The sequence below is a fragment of the Aythya ferina genome (assembly GCF_964211825.1).
Source record: "Aythya ferina genome assembly, chromosome: 31".
Classification (NCBI taxonomy): domain Eukaryota; kingdom Metazoa; phylum Chordata; class Aves; order Anseriformes; family Anatidae; genus Aythya; species Aythya ferina.
In genome coordinates, this window is record NC_140328.1 from 1,857,184 (window position 1) to 1,877,787 (window position 20,604).

Below are 20,604 nucleotides of genomic sequence, written 5' to 3' on the forward strand. Positions count from 1 at the left end.
ATACATAATTTCCAGTGAGCACAGGGAGATGGTCTCACATGAGGAAAAACCATTGATACACTCATATTATTACTTTGTACACCTGATATATTTTACAGATATTAATTTATTGCAAACAGAGATATGAGTCCTTCAACCTCTTGGCTAGGCACACACAGCCCTTCCCTGTGACAGAAAACCCCAGAAAAGCCCAAAGTGCAACCCCTAGCCCCATGATATGGCTGCAAGAGACCCCTATAAAAGAGTAAAAGCAGCCGTGTGCAAGGCTTCTGTGCCCTTGCCCTGTGGCAGTCCTATCGGGTGTGGGTGCGGATCACCGTGGCATACGTCGTGGTGTCGTTCATATTCTGCACAGGACGAGGCTTTAGGGAGGAAAAGAAATCCTGTTACTTCAGCTGCTGACTGTGAGCCCTGCACAATGAGCGTGCACCAGGCTGCAGGAGTGCAGAAAGGAGCTGTGCACAGCTGTGCCATGACTCACCCTGTCTCGTCGAACATGGGCGATGGTGGAGTCTGTGGGAGCAAAAAAATACACACCATGAGCCCTTGCTGATTGGAGGGGGTGAACCCCCACGAGCTTTGGGCATCAGCTGCCTGGGGCTAACACTCAATGCCTGACCCCTCCCATCACCCTGATCTGGGACGTGCATTAAGCAGCAGTGGAACAGAGATGCTGAGGTTTTGATGTCTTTCCACCATTCTGTGGCATCTCCTCTCTTTGCACAGACAGCACACCTTGCAAACTGCTCTGTGCAAGTGTGGGTAAACAAGGTCGTGCTGCAACTTGTGCTAAGTGCACATCAGGTGGGGATATATCTGTAGCCTTTCACCCAGCCACAACATCTTCCCTTGGCTGCTGCCTGTGGTTTCAGAATGAGCTATAAAATGTTTTCCCCACCAGTGCAAGGAAACAGAGCTACAACTTCAGTTGCTGTGATGTGCTCTGTGTAGTTCTTGAAGCAGAAATGACACTGAAGAGAAACTGAAGAAAGGACAAAAGCAGAGGCTGAAGCAGGGGAAATGCAGCCTGAGGCCAGAGCTGGTGTGGAAGGACCCCCAAGGCAAATGGACTTTGTCCCTGGGAGCACTGGGATGCTGCCATGTCCCTTGTGCAGCCAGCAGCCGCGCTCTGCATGCAAGGAAGAAGCAGGACGTGAGGTGCTGGAGAGAAACCTGGCTTGATGAACAGGCAGGGATTTTGTATGTCCCAGTAGAACATGAAGTGCTGGGATTCCACCTGAGATGGGTGCATGGCTTCCTCCGAGGGAGGACGTAGTACTCACATGAGACTTCATCATGGTCTGTGGTTACCATCTGTGGGCTGTCAACGTGCTGCTGCCTGGAGAGGAATGGAATGGTTGTTGGGTGTGCATTTGTGTTGAGGTTGCCACATAAGAAACGCACTCGGGTCGTGCTTTCCTACATCATGTGGTGAACTGGAGTGCAGCAAATAGCAAGCTCCATCCTCCCTGCCTCCAGCACAGGGAATGCAGCCTCACACACACAGAGAACGCTGCGCCTGGCCAAGGAGCACCCCAGGGCCCCGCCATGCACCCAACTCCCTCCAACAAACCCCACAGCCAGCAGCCCTTGGTGCTCACCTTGGGCATCTCCCTCTGCAGGCACCTGCAAGAAGAACAGGGGCTGAGGTGTGCAGGCCAAGGTGCTGCCCAGCCCTGGCTCCCATCTCGGGGCTGGGGGATGAAGGCTGAAGCTCCCCAGCTCCCTCAGCAGCCTCCCCAGCTGGGCTGCCCACAGCCATCACCCCCAGGCACCGTCTGCCCCAGCTGTGCACCCCCAGGTTCCCCACCACCACCTTTCCCACTGCACCAGCCCTGCAGCAGAATCCCCACGGCCTCAGCCTTTCCCCCTGCCTTCCCCCACTCCCTCACCTTTCCTGATGGCAAACCAGCTGCCTGCAGCCAGGAGGACAAAGCCGACAGCCGCCACTGCAAGCACCATGGTTTTGGGGAGGGCGTGCGGGAGCCAGGCATGGGGAGCTGTGGGACAGAGGGTGTGAGGGCAGCGCGGTGTGATGGGGAGAGGCAGGGAGGAGGACGTGCCCATGCAGCTGGCACAGCTCCTGTCTGGTAAAGCTCCTGCTTGTCCCCATGTCCTGGGGAAGGCAGCACAGCACGCCCACTCCTCATGCTCAGGCCTCTGGGGGTACAGGAGGGAATCACTCACCTGGGGTTGATGGACTTGCTGGGGAACTCACCACTTTGCCTGGCAGGACAAAAGGACACGCTTAGTGTCTACAGTGCACCCAGATCCTTCCCAGAATAAGCCTCAGCCCCATGGCCACATCCCTCCACCGACAGCCAGCACCATCCCCACGGAAGGCATAAAAGTGCCCGCGGCTGTTGTGCCAACATGGGCCCCATGGATCTGCTCTCTAAATTCCCTCGTGAGTGGTTAAGTATAGCTTGGCCAAGGTGTGCCTGCCCATTAAATATGGCACCACCACTCTCATCTTTCTGTGATTCTGGGGGCTAGAGGATCACACAATCACAGAATGGCCAAGGTTGGAAGGGACCTCTGAAAGTCATGGAGTCCAGCCTTCTGCTGAGCAGAATCAAATAGGACAGACTGCACAGAATGGCATCCAGGTGGATTTGGAATATCTCCAGAGGAGACTCCACAGCGTCTCTGGGCAGCCTGTTCCAGTGCTCTGTCACCCTCCCAGTAAAGAAATGCCCCTCATATTCAGATGGAACTTTCTGTGCTCCCATTTGGGCCTGTTGCCTCTCACCCTTTCCCTGGGCACAACTGAAAAGAGACCAGCTCTCAACCCCCTCCCCTCAGATATTTATAGACATGGATGAGGTCTCCCCTCAGTCTACTCTTTTCCAGGCTATAAAGGCTCAGTTCTCTTGGCTCCAGACCTCTGATCATCTTTGAAGCCCTCCTCTGGACTGTCTCCAGTAGTTCTATGCCCCTCCTGAACAAGGAATCCCAGAACTGGGCACAAAATGCTTTGTGTTCCATGCAGGGAAGTGATTCCTTCCAAGGAGCTCTCACACAGAGAACAAATTCCCTCTCCCTTGCCATCACCACCCCACACACACCTCTCTTCAGTCACCCATCCCCACGCTCAACCTCACCTGGGGAGCTGCAGATGTCCTGGGTGGTCACGCCAGCAGCTGCACCTTGGGGCACAGAGGGTTTTGTTTAGAGGGAGTGAGAGCTGGGGCACCCACACACTTGTGCCCATGTCCCTACTGACGGGTCCTTGCCATGTCCTCCCTGATGTGTCCTTGCCCTACTCATGACACTCATCCCACTTGCCCTGCCATAGGCTCATCAATGCACAGGGCAGACCTTGCAGCATCCCTGGCTCATCCCGCATTCATACACATCCCCAGCCCTTGCTCTCTGTGCCTGAGCCCTGCACTGCCCCATCTCTGCAGCAGAGGTGGTGCTGCAGGGACACGGGACCCCTTGAGAACAACTCTCTCTCTCTAGGGGCTGCCTTGGAGGAGAGGGAACACTCCCATGGGGGAACCACCCCAGAGCCTGCTGCAGCACACAGCTCCAGCCTCAGCACAGCCATGTGGTGGCAAGTGCCTCCGTCCCTTCTCACCCCTCCAGCCCGGGGATGTGTCTCACCAGGGACATCCAGGATGCGGCCAACACTGAGGGCAGAGCTCCTCCTGTGTTTCATATCATTCCACTCCTGGTACCCACGTGTATATCTTCCTGCAGTTCTTGACGTGATGTTCAGGACCATGGAGTAGCTCAGCTGCCTTTGCTGGGCTTTCAGACTGTACAGCTCCATCCCATCCTTGCAGAAGATGATTCGTCTTACGGGTGACACCACATGGAGAATACACTGGAGCACAGCTGTGGTACCTGGCTGAGTAGACATGGAGTTCATTTGGAGAGCAGGAGCTCGGAGATCCCCTGGGGGAGACACAGCAGTGAAGGGCTGCCATAGGGCAGAGCTCACAGTGGTTGGGCTTCCAAGTGCCCTGGGTCTGGGAGGGAAGGACTCATGAGTACCTGGGGAGCTGCAGATGTCCTGGGAGCTCATGCTGGCAGCTGTACCAAGGGGCAGAGAGGGATTTGCTGAGAGGAGCAGTGTCCAGGCTCATCCTGATGCCCCTGCCCACATTCTCACTGCTAAGCAGCCACCATCACACTTGCATGTTCTCATGCTGTACCTCTTCAATATCCCCTCAAACAATGCCAATCCCAATCCCATTTTGTGTGGATTTCTTGTTCCAGGTTAATCCCATAGCTCCGTAAAGAATTCAGCACTCCTAGAGCCTCAGAGCAAACCTCCAGACAATTTATGGTGCTGGAAATGTGTGCCCCTTGCTCAGACCTACATTATACCTGGAGGAAACAATTGCCATCTAGCCTTCCCCAAAACAGCTCTCCTATACAGAGCTGCACACCTGCCCCACACATGCTGTCCCCATCCTCCCCTCTGCCCATCATTGGTCTGTCCTGCCCCAAGCAGCAGACCTCCAGCCCTCAGCCCCCACATCCAGCAATGCCCCAACTCACAGAACATCAGCAGCAGGACGGCAGGGCCAGAAGGAGACAGCCTTGCCCATGGCACGTGCTGCAGCATCTTTTGGGGTGCTGCTTTTGGGGAGTACCCTCTGTTTCAGGTGTCTGCTTTGCTGTGAGATGGGGACGGTGGGACAGAGGCTTGCAGTGCAGCTGGGAGCTGTGCTGTGGGCTTTTTGTGGCCACCTGAGCCTGGCCCACAGGCAGAGGCTCTAATTAGCGGGGCCCTACCCTTCTGTATCTGCTTCAGTTTGAGAGACCCCACTCTTATTTTTATCCTCTCACACACCAAAGCACGCACTTTTTTTACTTCTATCTTAGCGACGGCATCCTCCTTGCAAAGCCCTTCTGCTCTTTATCCCAACACTGCCCATTGTTATACCCTCTTCTGAACACACCCTCTCTGACACCACAGTTTTAACAAGTATTTCAAGGGCAGCATCCCCCCTGCAAAGCCCTCCTACCCCTTGTCCACTCAGCTTTGTCTTCTTCTGATTACATCACTCTGCTTTTCTTCAACGTCTCTACAAAACATGACAGCGTCAGGGGAATCCTGCACCGAGGCCTAAGTGACTTCAGAGCTCTGGGGCAGTTGCCAAGGCTGTTGGCAGATTTCTCCTTCATCCTGTTGGTGAATCGTCTTATGAAGAACTCTCAGGGAGTCTCAGCTGGGGCCATACTGCTGCCAGCACAGCACTGTGGGAGCCATCTGCACCCACACTTTGACCCTCATGCGACCACACAATATCCAGGAAAGGAAGAGGCTTCGTCCTGAAGGCACCTGAGCTCCCCCACGCTGCTCTCTCAATTCCCTTCCTCAAAATGCTCTGCTCTTAATCAGACAAAGGGCTTCTGAACAATATCCAGCCAAGTGCTTCCGTGCCCCTGCACCCAATAGCCTCATTCCAGCCTTTAACACTCCATGATATGGCTCAATCTTTCCAGAGTTTGTTGAGTGACCTGGGATGTGCTAGACCCAAGGAATGCTTTGTTTCTGGGCCCATGGCCCACCATTTTCCTTTGGGCATGACTCCCTGGCTCGCTTTTGGCACTTGGAGCATCATGGGCTTCTGATCCTCAACAGCCTGGCTCCAGAAGGCAGAGGACAACCTCAGCTTTCTCCTGCTCTTTCCTGCCGAAGGCTCCTGGCCAGGCCTTTTTCCCCACCTGCAGTGTGAAGCACCACTGGCACAGCTGGGCCTGTACACATAGGCCCAAGGGCTCCCACTGCAGCCTTTTGAACACCCACTTTCACCTCTTCCCACTTCCAAGTGCTCTTCTTTCAGGTTACTTCTTAGGGAGGGCTCAGAAGCTCCCTACAGCATGCAATATGCCTTCTCCAGAAACCCACAAGGCCTAAGAAACCTTGAGTTTCTTTCCTTTTAGCTGGTAGGGATGCACTTGTTACCTCATTGATCTTTCTCAGTGGGATATAGCAACATCCACCTTGCCATTTTACACCCAGGTTTCACATTTCATGTGCAGGTCCCTTGACCTTTCTCTGGACAATGGCAAAACCAGCCTTCAGAAGAATTTGGATAATTTTCATCCCTTTCTCAAAGACTTCCTCTGCTTTGCTGCCCCACATGAGGCTGCCATCAATGCACTGCAGGTGCTCAGGAGCTTGCCCTTGTTCCACAGCCATCTGCATTACTCCATGGCAAACGGCAGGGCTGTGTTTGCACCCTCCTCACTGTTCATTGCAGGTGTATTGGACGCCCTTCCAAGGGAAAGCAAACTGTGGCCTTCACTCTGCAGCTGTATTGGGGTTATATGGGCAGGTAGAGGGGGTCTGCAGAGGTGTCCTCGGTAGTAAGCTGCCTCCTATTTCAAAAAGGGCCTGTGTCAGACTGTGAAAAAGGGACCTGCTGCAGGCCAAAGACGAGCCAAAAATTGATGTTGATTGTACCTATGTGAGAGCATATTTAAGAAGGGAAGTAAACCTGCTGCACAACAACTGGTAGAGGGAGGAGTGAGAACCAGCCCTGCAGGCACCAAGGTCAGTGCAGCAGGAGGGCAGGAGGTGCTCCAGGTATGCAGCACGAGTTCTCCTGAGGCCTGTGCAGAGGCCCCTGGTGGAGCAGGCTGTCCCCCTGCACTCTTGGGTCCCACATGGAGCAGATCTCAACGTTGCAGCCCGTGGAGGAGCCCCCAGTGGGGCAGGTGGCTGTGGCTGATGGAGGAGGCTGTGACCCATGGAGAGGCCCCACAGGACCAGGCCCAAGGCCGGAGCTGCAGCTCGTGGAGAGGAGCACATGCAGAACCAGGTGGTCTGGTGTCGGGTTAAGGGGTGTAGCCGATTAACCGTTATGGGTCTGGTCGGATTCATGGTACTGAACTATCACAATCACAGATTCACCAATACCGCATTAACCATTAGGCGCCTGGTTGGATTCAAAGCACTGAACTACCATGGTCAGGGATTCACCAAAAACGTATAACCACCCTTGGTGTAGTTGTGTTTCATGAGAACTATTGTAATAAATGACTAAGTCCCAAATAGGATTACAAAATTTACAACTTATTAAATGGATAGAGGTAAGCAAAGAGCAGTGGGTGCGCAAGGAGTCTCTGCTCCACCAAGACGCACACCAGTTACATCAGGCATCTGATTTTTATGCTCCTAGGCTCCTACATGTACACTGCTACATTAGTACTTCTAGAAAAGGCAGGGTTATTATAGTTAGATCCCGGAATCCAAACCCTCCTATTGGTGCATGCGTATCAGTCTCCAGTTACTCTCTGGGGATCTCTCGTGCTGAAGGATCGTATCGTTCGCCCTGGCTTTTTTTCTTGTCCTTCTCCTTTGTCCATCTTGGCCAGATGTCAGAGACTTGTGCAGCATCCCCTGCAAGCTTTGTCTTTGAGACGTCCTTCAGCTTTCCCCTTCTACTCAATCTCTTGGCCAGATATCAGAAACTTGCATAGTGTTCCATGCAATAGTCATAATAGGTAGCAGTTATTCTGAAACCCCTTTGTTCTCTTATCCCCTATTGACACAAATTGCTAGAGTCAACTAGTGACTCTAGTCAAGCATATCTTAGTTATGATTGGTGAAATGTTATCCCATTTCGGTTAAAGTAAAAGACTCCAAGAAACTCAGAGTGCATGCTCAGTGAGGGGTGGTCACACATTGGAGGCAGGTAGCTTTTGGGATGGAGGTGTGTTTTGGTATTATAATGATATTACAGTGAGGAAAAGTACACTATGGTACAGCGTTTGTTAAAACATGACAGGTCCTTCTCTCAGGGTAGCAAAAAGTGTGGTTTATCGGTCTCGGTGTGCACAAGAACAATCGAGTCCCTACATGTTCACAGAGCCTAGCCGTGTCTCCACAGTGGAGCGGTGCCTCCACTCCACTCTATGCTCCGTGCTGTTCCTTAGAGCTAGCACACCAGGTTCCCCCAGTGTGATAGCATCTAAGCTTGGAAGCTTAGGGAATGCTTAGGTAATGCAGCTACACCCTACCCTGAAAGACTCTTCAATGCTGTACATTTTCTTTAAAATGTGAATGTTAGGTTTATTTTCCTAGTTACTTTAGGCAATTGCACCACACTAGCTGAAGGCTGCTCACTAGTAGTGTACTCCAGAGATCCAAATTACGTCCAATTCCATTCAACATCTTCATTACTCTCAGGATGTTGGTCAGAGGTTACCCTCAGAAAGTCTGCAGCTGGCACCACAGTGCGATTCCCTCACCAGGGAGGGTTGGAGGCTATATGAGAATGAGGGAGTAGCTCCATCCACCCAACTCTGTATATTCCCTTTGAGGAAGAGTATCCTGGAGGCTTGTGCTGTGAAACATGCATGCATGGGACTGAAGGAAGCTGTGAGACAAGTGCTTTGATGAAGGCATGGGAGGTGAGGGACTGTGCTTGCAGGAAGGAGCGTGAAACCCATGTCCCCTCCAGCTCTGCCTCCAATACAGCTCTCGCTGAGTTTTGAACCCATTTTCCCACCCCCTATTCCCTCCATGCAGTCCGGCATCCTCATGCCTCCCAGCTGAGCAGCTCCTCTCCTGCCTGCACCCATCTTATCCCAGAGTCCCCCACTGCACACCAAAGCCCCAGATGTCAGCACTGGGAGAAGGGATATTTTGCCTCCTTCCAGGTATTGGTGTGGGATGGCTAAAACCCCATAGTGCAAGGCTGGGGATGGTCTATGGGTGTAGGGACCAGACATGCTGATACCCCATCCCCACCTGCCCCACAGCTGGATGCCCCCATGCACAATGTCCCTGCTCAGGGCTGTCTCCTGGGGATGGTGTGTTGAGAGACAGAAGACCCAGCAAAAGGGATGCATGTGAGTGGGGTGCAGAGTGCCAGGCATAGCCACCCCCTGGACCTCTGAATGGCCTCAGCCACCCTCACAGCAGCACTTTTCCATGCCAATCTGCCAGGGCAATGCCAGTAGGTAGGGGAACTCTTGGGTGGCAGGGCAAAGGGAACAGCAGCTCCCTCGCAGGACACATGGCCCCATATGGCAGTCACAGCTCTCCAAGCTCTGCTCACTTTCTTCCCTCTCAAATATAGAGCAGCAACATCAGATAGTCCATTCTGAACCAATCCTTTATAACTCGCCTCCCACAGGACCAATACCCACCAAGATGCCTCCAACAGGGCACCATAACCACCTGGGGATGTGCCCATTGTGGTCGGCACCTTGGGCACAGGGAGGTGCTGGAGTGATGCAGGAGCTGCAGAGCATGGCTGCCTGGGGATACAGCTATGACTTCATCCCCTCGTGTTCTCCCGGTATGCAGAGGTGGATCCTGTGATGTAGATGTGATTCTGAGAGCAAGCAGGGCAGCCGTGTGGGTGCTGGGGTTGAACCGAGCTGGGAGCGTCTGCGATCCAGTGGTAATCCTTGATGTGAGCAGAGAGCAGGGTCTGAGCCAAGGGAAGCAGAGCAGTGGCAGCACATCCCTTGGGCATGCTGCCCCAGCTGCCTTGAGACCAACGGCAGCGGGAGTCTGGCAAATGTGTGGGGGTCAAGCTCTGAGCATGAGGGAACAAACTGGGGACAGCATGGAGCCCAGGGGGACATCAGAGCTCCATGGGGACTGGGACGTCTCCAGGCTCCCTGGCCTCGTTGGCACTGTGGCTGCATCTCTCCAGGAGGAGGGTGATGATGGGGGCAGACAGCAGCAGGAGCAGGCTGAGGGCAGAGCGCAGGATCCAGACCTCCAGGGGCATGGCTGACCCTGGGAGAGAGGAGGAACACAGTGTGGCCAAGGCAAGTCTTGGAGGACAGCAGTGCTGGGAAGGGCTGATGAGCAATGTCTCACCTCTGGAAGGGAGCTGGACCTTGTGTGAGGGACTGCTGCCTGTGGGAGACATGAACATGCCGTGAGTCCCTTGAAGTCTTTTTTGGGACAATCCCAGATGCTGAGGAGGTGCTGAGCTCATGTCTTGCTTCCTCGAGCACACAAGGAACATGAGCAAGCCTTTGCATGTAAGTTCCCAGACACCGATTTGTAAAGGTTAGAGGGGCATCCTAGAGCAGTAGTGGAACACCCCAGGGACCATAGACAACCCCAGCCCATGTTCTCTATTCCAGTGCCCGATGCAGCCCTATCTCTGCTGCAGAAGCACTACAGGAGGGACAGGGGCATGTCTGAGTGCAGCTCTTTCTCTAGCGGCTGCCTTACAGGAGAGGGAACACTCCCATGGTGGATCTACACCACAGTCATGCCCTACCTGCTGCAGCACACAGCTCCAGCCTCTGCAGCATCCCCATCCCTTCTGTCCAAACCACCCTGGGGCCATGTCTCACCTGGCACAGAAAGGGTCCGGGGAGCACTGAGAGCAGAGTTCTTCACCCAGTTTTTCTCGTTCTTCTTCTGATACCCACATGTGTACGTCCCAGCACTTCTCGAGGTGATGGTCAGGACAAGAGAGTAGTTGATGCTCCCATGCTGGGCTTTCAGGCTGAACTCCTCCAGCCCATTCTTGCAGAAGAACACACGTGTAGCAGGAAACTGCTCATCAATGGTACATTGAACCAAAACTGTTTCCCCCTCCTGGGCACTGGAAGCGTTCAGGTACAGGACTGGAGCCTGCTTGTTACCTGCAAAGAAGGCACAGGAATTCCCCAGGCAAGCGTTAGTGACTGCTGGGTTGCAAAACCAACTGCATGCCAAGGCTGGGAGAGTCTGCTCTCCTAAGGTTTACAGGGTCTGCTCTCCTGGGGTTTACAGGGGGAATTGTGAGGGAATAATCCCCTTTCTCTTCCCATCTCCTTCCCCAGGACACGTTCATTTTTGGGACCCACCTCCATGCCCCTGCAATCCTGGAGAGCTGCAGATGTCCTGGGTGGTCAAGACAGCACCTGCAACATGGGGAAGATAGGGCTTTGCTTAGAAGGGCAGAGACCTCCTCCCTCCCCAAAGCATCTCTGCCCCACAATGCTGCATGCCTGCCCCACACACGCTGTCCCCATCCTCCCCTCTGCCCACCACTGGCCTGTCCTGCCAGTAGCAGCCCTCTAGCCCTCAGCTCCCACACTCAGCAATGCCCCAACTCACAGAGTGCCAGCAGCAGGATGGCAGGGCCAGAAGGAGACAGCCTTGCCCATGGCACCTGCCCCAGCATCTTTTGGGGTGATGCTTTTGGGGAGCAGCTTCTGCTTCAGGTGTCTGCTTTGCTGTGAGCTGGGGATGGTGGGACAGAGGCTTGCAGTGCAGCTGGGAGCTGTGCTGTGGGCTTTCTGAGGCCGCCTGAGCCTGGCCCACAGAGTAACCTTTCTCAGTCCCCGCTACATCCGCTGTTTTTGTTGAGCCCCCGCTGTTATTTCTGTCCTCTCACACACCGCAACTCTTGCTGTTTTTATCTGTATCTCAAGGGCAGTATTTTTCCTACATGGCCTCCTGCCCCTTTTCCCTTTGCCAGATTTGTCTCATAGTTTTACAGGTCTCCATTAAGCTAGGAAGCATGTACAGCTTCTCCCAAATACATTTCTGTCCCTTCCACACCCATGTGGGCACAGCACTGCTGCATCCCCTGCCGATACTCAGCCTCCTGTTGCTTGTGCAATGCTGTGCAGCCTGAGCCCCTCTGCCAGCCAGTTGTACTATTATCATTATTATTGTTATTTTTATTGCTGTAATAAATGGCTCAGTCTACAAAATAGAACTATAATCAAAGTTTACAATTTATTAAAGGAATAGAGTTAACCAAACAGCGCAGAGCGCAGGATCCAGACCTCCAGGGCCATGGCTGACCCTGGGAGAGACGAGGAACACAGTGTGGCCAAGGCAAGCCTTGAAGGACGGCTGTGCTGGGAAAGGCTGATGAACAATGGCTCACCCGTGGAAGGGAGCTGGGCCTTGTGTGAGGGGCTGCTGTCTGTGGGAGACATGAACATGCTGTGAGTTTATGGAGCTTTGTGCAGGGACAATCCCAGATGCTGAGCAGACCCTGAGCTCGTGTCTTGCTTCCTTGTATACATGGTGGTCATTAACAACTGAGCTCATGAAGATTCCCAGACAGAGATTAGTACAAGTTTGAGGGAGAGCTTGAGGCAGTAGAGGCACAGGCCAGGGCCTACTGATATCCCCAACCCTTACTTTTTTTACATGGGCACTGCAGAGCCCCATGTCTCAGCAGAGGTGCTACTGCACATACAGGGGAAAACCTGAGAACAGTTTTACATCCAGGGTCTCCTGTGGAGTAGGGGGAACACTCCCGAGGGGGAATCACACCTGAGCCATGCCCTGTTGATGAAGCACACAGCTCCAGCTTCTGCACTGTCCACATCCCACTGACCCCACAGCCCTGATGAAGGGTCATGTCTCACCTGGCACAGACAGGGTCCAAGGAGCACTGAAAGGAGAACACCCGAACTGACTGAGGACTGGCCATGAGGACACTGAGCATTCCCTTCATTCCCAGGGAAGTCTGTGGTCTATCAGAGCCTGGATCAGAGATATCACCAGGACACTCATCAGCCCGCTGTGCCTCACATACTACTATCTATTGACGATATTGCAGACAGCTGTGGAGGAAGCTGTGTCCTGTAGTCTGAGGGGAATGAAGAAATCTTCCAAGGCCTTGGGACGGTTGGTGAAAGACTTGTATGAATGGGGCTGTATGTATGAATGGGGTTGTAGGCAGCTGTAGCAGGGCTTGTAGCAATGCGGCAGTGCCCCCACAGAGATGAAGACCAGGAGGCCTCCCACCCCTCTCGGGGTGAAATCAGCATGCTCAGCTCCTTCCCTGAAGTGCCTGGACACAAATGCATTCAGCATGTGGAATAAGAAGGAGAAGTTAGAAATCTGTGTTTGGTCAGAAGACTGAGATCTGGTGGCAGTTACAGAGACATGGTGGGACAGCTCACGTGGCTGGAATGTGGACATGGATGGCTATGTCCTGCTCAGGAAGACAGGCCAGCAAGGTGAGGTGGTAGAATTCCTCTTCATGTGAGAGAGCAACTCCATTGTATTGAGTACTGTCCAGGGGCAGATGAGGAGCGAGTTGAGAGTCTGTGGGTGAGAATTAAGGGGCAGGCTGGCATGGAGGATACTGTTATGGGTGTGTGTTACAGGCAACCAGAGCAGGATGCATAAGCTGAAGAGGCCTTCTACAGGCATCTGAGTGCAGCCTCACGATCAAATCCATGGTTATCGTGGGGGATTTTGCTAGGTCTCCTTGATGTTGTTGTCACTAACAAGGAGGGGCTGGTTGACATGGTGAATCACAGAATCACAAATTGGAGGGATTGAAAGGGACCTCAAGAGATCATCGGGTCCAACCCCCCTGCCAATGCAGTTAGCCTACAGCAGGTTGCCCAGGTAGCCGTCCAGACAGGACTTGAATATCTCCAGAGAAGGAGAGTCCACAAGCTCCCTGGGCAGCATGTTCCAGTGCTCTGTCACCCTCACTGTGAAGAAGTTCTTTCGTGTGTTGGTGTGGAACTTCCAGTGCTCCATTTTTTGACCGTTGCCCCTTCTTCTGTCCCCACAAAAAACTGAGAAGAGCCAAATCCCACTGTCTCCCACACTTAAGATATTTGTATACATTGATAAGGTCTCCTCTAAAGTCCTCTCTTCTCAAGGCTGAAGTTTGAGGCCAGCCTTGGTTGCAGAGACAATGAGATGGTGCAGTTCAGGACCTCATGTGTCAGGAACAGAATAGCAAGCAGAATCACAACCCTGGACTTCAGTAGGGACAACTTTGGCCTTTTCACGCAATTGCTAGAGGAAATCCCATAGGACAAACAAAAGGGCTTCTACAAATACTTTGCAGATAAAAGGCACACTAGAGGCAACGGAGGCCCTCTGATGAAAGAGGTAGGTACCCTGGCATGGTTTAACTAAACACCGCACAGCCGTTAACTCACCCTCCCCGCTCGTGCTCCAGGATGTGAGAGTGAAACGGGAAAGTGAAACCTGTGAGTTGAGATAAAGACAGTTTATTCAGACAGGAAAATAATAATAACAACAATGTGAAATATGTTCATCTGATTCGTGTCAATATGGAAAAATGCTAGGGCTGCATGGAATAATGAATGTGACCTTCTGTCTTACATACCCTTGTGTAACCACAAGTCTAAGAAAAGCAGAGTGGTTAATCTCTACAGTTCTTGTATCTTGCAAAGGAATGGTCCAGCAATTCGTGTCAATAGAGAGCTTGAAGGGAAATGAATTTGTAGGCTTTCCCTACAAATGGGTGGGTGTGGAAAGGATAGAAATGGATTTTGAACAGACTGCAGATGTTTGCTAGCCTGATGGAGAGCTGCAAAGCTATGAGCTAAGTCTGTCAATAGGAAAAGATGAAGGAGGCCTTTGTAGGAAGAATATTGCCCTTGAGATACATGTAAAAACAGCAGGAGATGCAGTGTGCAAGAGGACAGAAATAACAGCGGGTGCTCAAAAAAAGCAGCGGATGTAAAAGGGGTGGAGGCATGGCCCTGCTGATGACAGAGATGCTTAGTGTGACCAAGGCACATGCGGCCACAGAAAGCCCACAGGACAGCTCCCGGCTGCACTGCAAGCCTCTGTCCCACCATCCCCAGCACAGAGCAAAGCAGATACATGAAGCCGACGCTGCTCCCCAAAAGCATCACCCCAAAAGATGCTGGGGCAGGTGCCATGGACAAGGCTGTCTCCTTCTGGCCCTGCCGTCCTGCTGCTGGCACTCTGTGAGTTGTGGCATTGCTGGGTGTGGGGGCTGAGGGCTGGAGGGCTGCTGCTGGGAGCAGGACAGGCCAGTGGTGGGCACAGGGGAGGATGGGGACAGCATGTGTGGGGCAGGTGTGCAGCACCGTGGGGCAGACTTTGTTTGGGGAGGGCAGGATTGGGATGGCTTCCTCCAGGTATGATACAGATCTGAGCAAGGGGCACACTTCTCCAGCACCATAAATTCTCTGGAGTGTTGCTCTCAGACTCTAAAACTGCTGAGGTCTTTACGGAGCGATTGGACTTACCTGGAACAAGGAATCCAGCCAAAATGGGATTGGAAGTGGCATTGTTTGAGGGGGTATTGAAGAGGTACAGCATGAGAACATGCAGGTGTGATGGTGGCTGCTTAGCAGTGAGGATGTGGGCAGGGGCATCAGGATGAGCCTGGACACTGCTCCTCTCAGCGAATCCCTCTCTGCCCCTTGGTGCAGGTGGCAGCATGAGCTCCCAGGACATCTGCAGCTCCCCAGGTACTCATGAGTCCTTCCCTCCCAGACCCAGGGCACTTGGAAGCCCAACCACTGTGAGCTCTGCCCTATGGCAGCCCTTCACTGCTGTGTCTCCCCCAGGGGATCTCCTGGCTCCTGCTCTCCAAATGAACGCAACTTCTGCTCAGCCAGGTACAACAGTTGTGCTCCAGTGTATTCTCCATGTGGTGTCACCCGTAAGAATAATCATTTTCTGCAAGGATGGGAAGGAGGTGTACAGTCTGAAAGCCCAGCAAGGGCAGCTGAGCTACTCCATGGTCCTGAACATCACGTCAAGAACTGCAGGAAGATATACATGTGGGTACCAGGAGAGGAATGAGATGAAACACATGAGGAGCTCTGCCCTCAGTGCTGGCCAAATCCTGGATGTCCCTGGTGAGACACATCCCCGGGCTGGAGGGGTGAGAAGGGATGGAGGCACTTGCCACCACATGGCTGTGCTGAGGCTGGAGCTGTGTGCTGCAGCAGGCTCTGGGGTGATTTCCTCACAGGAGTGTTCCCTCTCCTCCAAGGCAGCCCCTAGAGAGAGAGAGTTGTTCTCAAGGGGTCCCGTGTCCCTGCAGCACCACCTGTGCTGCAAATATGGAGCATGGGGCATGCTTCAACATCTGCCCTGTGCATTGATGAGCCTATGGCAGGAGAAAAGTGGAGATTGTCATAAGCTGGGTAGTTACTTATGTGTGAAGAAGAACTCTACATTTCTGGCTCTTAAAATGGGTCTGGAACTCTAGGGTGAGAACAGGGAGATATTGGAGTTCTTTGGTATTTGGAGACCTCTGCGTGGAACATCAAACCAGCTGAAAGGGACATGGTATTGAACCAAGGGAGAAGACCACAGGGGTGCTGGATTGAGATGCAGGGGTGACAAGGTGCCTGCACGGCAAGGACACAGCAGTAGGGACATGGCAAGGACCCAGCAGCAGGGACATGGGCACAAGCGTGTGGGTGCTCCAGCTCTCACTCCCTCTAAGAAAAACCCTCTGTGCCCCAAGGTGCAGCTGCTGGCGTGACCACCCAGGACATCTGCAGCTCCCCAGGTGAGGTTGAGCGTGGGGATGTGTGACTGAAGAGAGGTGTGTGTGGGGTGGTGATGGCAAGGGAGAGGGAATTTGTTCTCTGTGTGAGAGCTCCTTGGAAGGAATCACTTCCCTGCATGGAACACAAAGCATTTTGTGCCCAGTTCTGGGATTCCTTGTTCAGGAGGGGCATAGAAGAACTGGAGACAGTCCAGAGGAGGGCTTCAAAGATGATCAGAGGTCTGGAGCCAAGAGAACTGAGCCTTTATAGCCTGGAAAAGAGTAGACTGAGGGGAGACCTCATCCATGTCTATAAATATCTGAGGGGAGGGGGTTGAGAGCTGGTCTCTTTTCAGTTGTGCCCAGGGAAAGGGTGAGAGGCAACAGGCCCAAATGGGAGCACAGAAAGTTCCATCTGAATATGAGGGGCATTTCTTTACTGGGAGGGTGACAGAGCACTGGAACAGGCTGCCCAGAGACGCTGTGGAGTCTCCTCTGGAGATATTCCAAATCCACCTGGATGCCATTCTGTGCAGTCTGTCCTAGCTGATCCTGCTCAGCAAAAGGCTGGACTCCATGACTTTCAGAGGTCCCTTCCAACCTTGGCCATTCTGTGATTGTGTGATCCTCTAGCCCCCAGAATCACAGACAGATGAGAGTGGTGGTGCCATATTTAATCGACAGGTACACCTTGGCCAAGCTATACTTAACCACTCATGAGGGAATTTAGACAGCAAATCCATGGGGGCCCATGTTGGCACAACAGCCGCGGGCACTTTTATGCCTTCTGTGGGGATGGTGCTGGCTGTCGGTGGAGGGATGTGGCCATGGGGCTAAGGCTCATTGTGGGAAGGATCTGGGTGCACTGTAGACACTAAGCGTGTCCTTTTGTCCTGCCAGGCAATGTGGTGAGTTCCCCAGCAAGTCCACCACCCCCAGGTGAGTGATTCCCTCCTGCACCTCCTGTACCCCCAGGTGAGTGATTCTCTCCTGCATCTCCAGGATTTCTAGGTCCCCCTGTCCCTGCAGCACCACCTCTGCTGCAGACATGGGGCTGTGCAGGGCTCATGCACAAAGAAGAAGGGCTGGGGATATGAATGGATGCTGGGTTGAGCCAGGGTTGCTCCAAGGTCTGCCCTGTACATTGATGAGCCTATGGCAGGGCAAGTAGAGTAATTGTCATGAGCTGAGCCGTAATGTACGTGTGAGCAAGGGGACAATATTTCTGGCACTAAAACTGTAGCTGGAGCCATATTGCGAAAGGAGTGATATTGGAGTGCTCAGGGATCCAGGGACCTCTCCCTGGAAAAACAAACCAACCAAAAAATGGCTAGGGATGGACACAGGGCAGAACACCTCTGCTGCAGACTTGAGGTGTTGCATGGCCCATGCATAAAAAACATGGGCTCGGGATGTTGATGGACCCCGGGCTCTGTCAATACTGCTCCAAGTTTTCCCTCTAAACTTTATGAACCTATGAAAATCAATTTACACAACCTCGGTTGTTCATTTTGGCCATTTGCTCCAGGAAGCAATACAAGAGATCAGGGTCTGCTCAGCATCTGGGATTGCCCCAACTCGGAGGTCAAGGGACTCACAGCATGTTCATGTCTCCCACAGGCAGCAGCCCCTCACACAAGGTCCAGCTCCCTTCCAGAGGTGAGACATTGCTCATCAGCCCTTCCCAGCACAGCCGTCCTCCAAGGCTTGCCTTGGCCACACTGTGTTCCTCCTCTCTCCCAGGGTCAGCCATGCCCCTGGAGGTCTGGATCCTGCGCTCTGCCCTCAGCCTACTCCTGCTGCTGTCTGCCCCCATCATCACCCTCCTCCTGGAGAGATGCAGATACAGTGCCAACGAGGCCAGGGAGCCTGGAGACGTCCCTGTCCCCATGGTGCTCTGATGTCCTCCTGGGCTCCATGCTGTCCCCAGTTTCCTCCACATGCTCAGAACATGACCCCCACACATTTGTCAGACTCCCGCTGCCGTTGGTCTCAAGGCAGCTGGGGCAGCATGCCCAAGAGATGTGCTGCCACTGCTCTGCTTCCCTTGGCTCAGATCCTGCTCTCTGCTCACATCAAGGATTGCCACCGGATCGCTCACCCTTCCGGCTGCCTTCAACCCCAACACCCACGTGGCTTCACCCCTCCCCACAGAATCACATCTTCAATGCTGGATCCACCTCTGCATACCAGGAGAACACGAGGGGAAGGAGTCACGGCTGCAACCCCAAGCAGCCATGCTCTGCAGCTCCTGCATCACTCCAGCACCTTCCTGTGCCCAAGGTGGTGCTGACCGCAATGGGCACATCCCCAGGTGGTTATGGTGCCCTGTGTGGAGGCACCTTGGTGTGTATTGGTCCTGTGGGAGGTGGGTTATAAAGGATCTGTTCAGAATGCACCATCTGATGTTGCTGCTCTATATTTGAGAGGGAAGCCAGTGAGCAGAGCTGGGAGAGCTCCTCTTTGACTGCCTTGTGGGGCCATGTGTCTTGCAAGGGAGCTCCTGTTCTCTGTGCCGCGCCACCCAAGAGTTCCCCTACCTACTGGCATTGCCCTGGCTGATGTGTCATGGAAAAGTGCCTGAGATCTGAGGATGGCTGAGGCCATGCAAAGGTCCAGGGGGTGGCCATGCCTGGCACTCTGCATCCCGTGCCTACCCATCCTTGTGCTGGATCTTCTGTCTCTCAACGCGCCATCTCCAGGAGACAGCCCTGAGCAGGGACATTGTGCATGGGGGCATCCAGCTTTGGGGCAGGTGGGGATGGGGTCTCAGCATGGCTGGCCCCAACACCCACAGCCCATCCCCAGCCTTGCACCATGGGTTTTTTTACATTCCACACCAATACCTGCAGGGACCATGAAGGAGCCAAGGTGTCCCCACTGTGCAGCTCCCAGTGCTGACATCTGGGGCCTTGGTGTGCAGTGGGGGACTCTGTGACAAGATGGATGCAGGCAGGAGAGGAGCTGCTCAGATGGGAGACACAAGGCTGCATGGCTGCATGGAGAGAATAGGGGATAGGAAAATGGGTTCAAAACTCAGGAAGAGCTGCTTGGAGGCAGAGCTGGAGGGGACGTGGGTTTCACGTTCCTTCCTGCAACCACAGTCCCTCACCTCCCATGCCTTCATCAAAGCACTTGTCTCACAGCTTCCTTCAGGCCCATGCATGCATGTTTCACAGCACAAGCCTCCAGGATACTCTTTCTCAAAGGGAATATACAGAGTTGGGTGGATGGATCCACTCCCTCATTCTCATATAGCCTCCAACCCTCCCTGGTGAGCCAATCGCACTGTGGTGCCAGCTGCAAGTTTTCTGCGGGTAACCTCTGACCAGCATCCTGAGAGTAATGAAGACGTTGAATGGAATTGGACGTAATTTGGATCTCTGGAGTACACTACTAGTGAGCAGCCTTCAGCTAGTGTGGTGCAATTGCCTAAAGTAACTAGGAAAATAAAATTAACATTCACGTTTTAAAGAAAATGCACAGCATTGAAGAGGCTTTCAGGGTAGGGTGTAGCTGCATTACCTAAGCATTCCCTAAGTTTCCAAGCTTAGATGCTATCACACTGGGGGAACCTGGTGTGCTAGCTCTAAGGAACAGCACGGAGCATAGAGTGGAGTGGAGACACCGCAGCTAGGCTCTGTGAACATGTAGGGACTCGATTGTTCTTGTGCACACCGAGACCGATAAACCACACTTTTTGCTACCCTGAGACAAGGACCTGTCATGTTTTAACAAACGCTGTACCATAGTGTACTTTTCCTCACTGTAATATCATTATAATACCAAAACACACCTCCATCCCAAAAGCTACCTGCCTCCAATGTGCGACCACCCCACACTTTGCATGCACTCTGAGTTTCTCGGAGCCTTTTTCTTTAACTGAAATGGGAGAACGTTTCACCAATCATAACTAAGATATGCTTGACTAGAGTCACTCAAGCTCCACCTAAAAGATAGAAAATAATATAAATTGGCCTAAGAGAGAGGGGATGTTGGGGAAGATACCACTGTCAGGGGAGATACCACCCCAAGGGAATACTGCATCCTGAGGACCTCCTGACTCCTGGGTTCAGTTGTCGGGCTGAGCTTCTCTTCCACCCTCTGCCCCATTGGGAGGACTTTGGGTGAGATTTGAACACTTGGTTATACTGTGTGTCTCCGTGGAAACTTTGAAATCTCTATAGAGTCTTTGTGTTTTTTAACACATTAATTTCCAGGCTGCGCACCTGTGTCACCTGTGTATTTCAGGCATGCTAGCTTGCTTTTGCAGACAGTAACTATGGCTGGCAATCCAAAGAACCTGTGTACCTGTTGCTTTAATAAATTGCACTTGAATGCATTGTTCCTACCCATGATAGTGTGAAATGTGTTCATCTGATTCGTGTCAATATGGAACAAT

The 20,604-nt window shown here is 53.0% G+C and overlaps 2 protein-coding genes across 7 annotated transcripts in view; both read right to left on the bottom strand.

Annotated features, from left to right (window-relative positions):
• LOC311425473 (uncharacterized protein) overlaps window positions 1-20,604 on the bottom strand; it is a 56,701-nt gene that overhangs the window by 18,302 nt on the left and 17,795 nt on the right. The window contains exons 6-10 of one of the 4 annotated variants that reach the window (XM_084501365.1): window positions 1,893-2,000; window positions 1,602-1,626; window positions 1,284-1,339; window positions 482-513; window positions 86-362 (exon numbers count right to left, since the gene is read on the bottom strand). In XM_084501365.1, the coding sequence (XP_084357491.1) occupies window positions 294-362; window positions 482-513; window positions 1,284-1,339; window positions 1,602-1,626; window positions 1,893-2,000 (290 nt within the window). In that variant the 3' untranslated portion in view covers window positions 86-293. Of the gene's footprint in view, window positions 1-85; window positions 363-481; window positions 514-935; window positions 1,130-1,283; window positions 1,340-1,601; window positions 1,627-1,892; window positions 2,001-20,604 lie in introns of those variants that run through there. The other 3 variants (XM_084501363.1, XM_084501366.1, XM_084501364.1) reach the window with 3 other exon arrangements.
• On the bottom strand, window positions 9,071-11,203 carry LOC311425492 (uncharacterized protein). 3 transcript variants are annotated; one of them, XR_014686350.1, is made up of 5 exons: window positions 11,045-11,203; window positions 10,792-10,848; window positions 10,340-10,587; window positions 10,218-10,262; window positions 9,071-9,844 (listed from the first exon to the last, which is right to left on the bottom strand). XR_014686350.1 is itself a non-coding variant. In XM_084501432.1 (5 exons), exons 1-5 carry the CDS (start codon window positions 11,109-11,111, stop codon window positions 9,564-9,566), a joined length of 615 nt encoding a protein of 204 aa, XP_084357558.1. In that variant the 5' UTR covers window positions 11,112-11,203; the 3' UTR covers window positions 9,071-9,563. The 3 variants fall into 3 exon arrangements, 2 of the variants coding, with proteins under 2 accessions (XP_084357558.1, XP_084357557.1); XM_084501432.1 differs by lacking the exon at window positions 10,218-10,262 and having other exon boundaries at window positions 9,071-9,721; window positions 9,806-9,844; window positions 10,294-10,587; XM_084501431.1 differs by lacking the exon at window positions 10,218-10,262 and having other exon boundaries at window positions 10,294-10,587.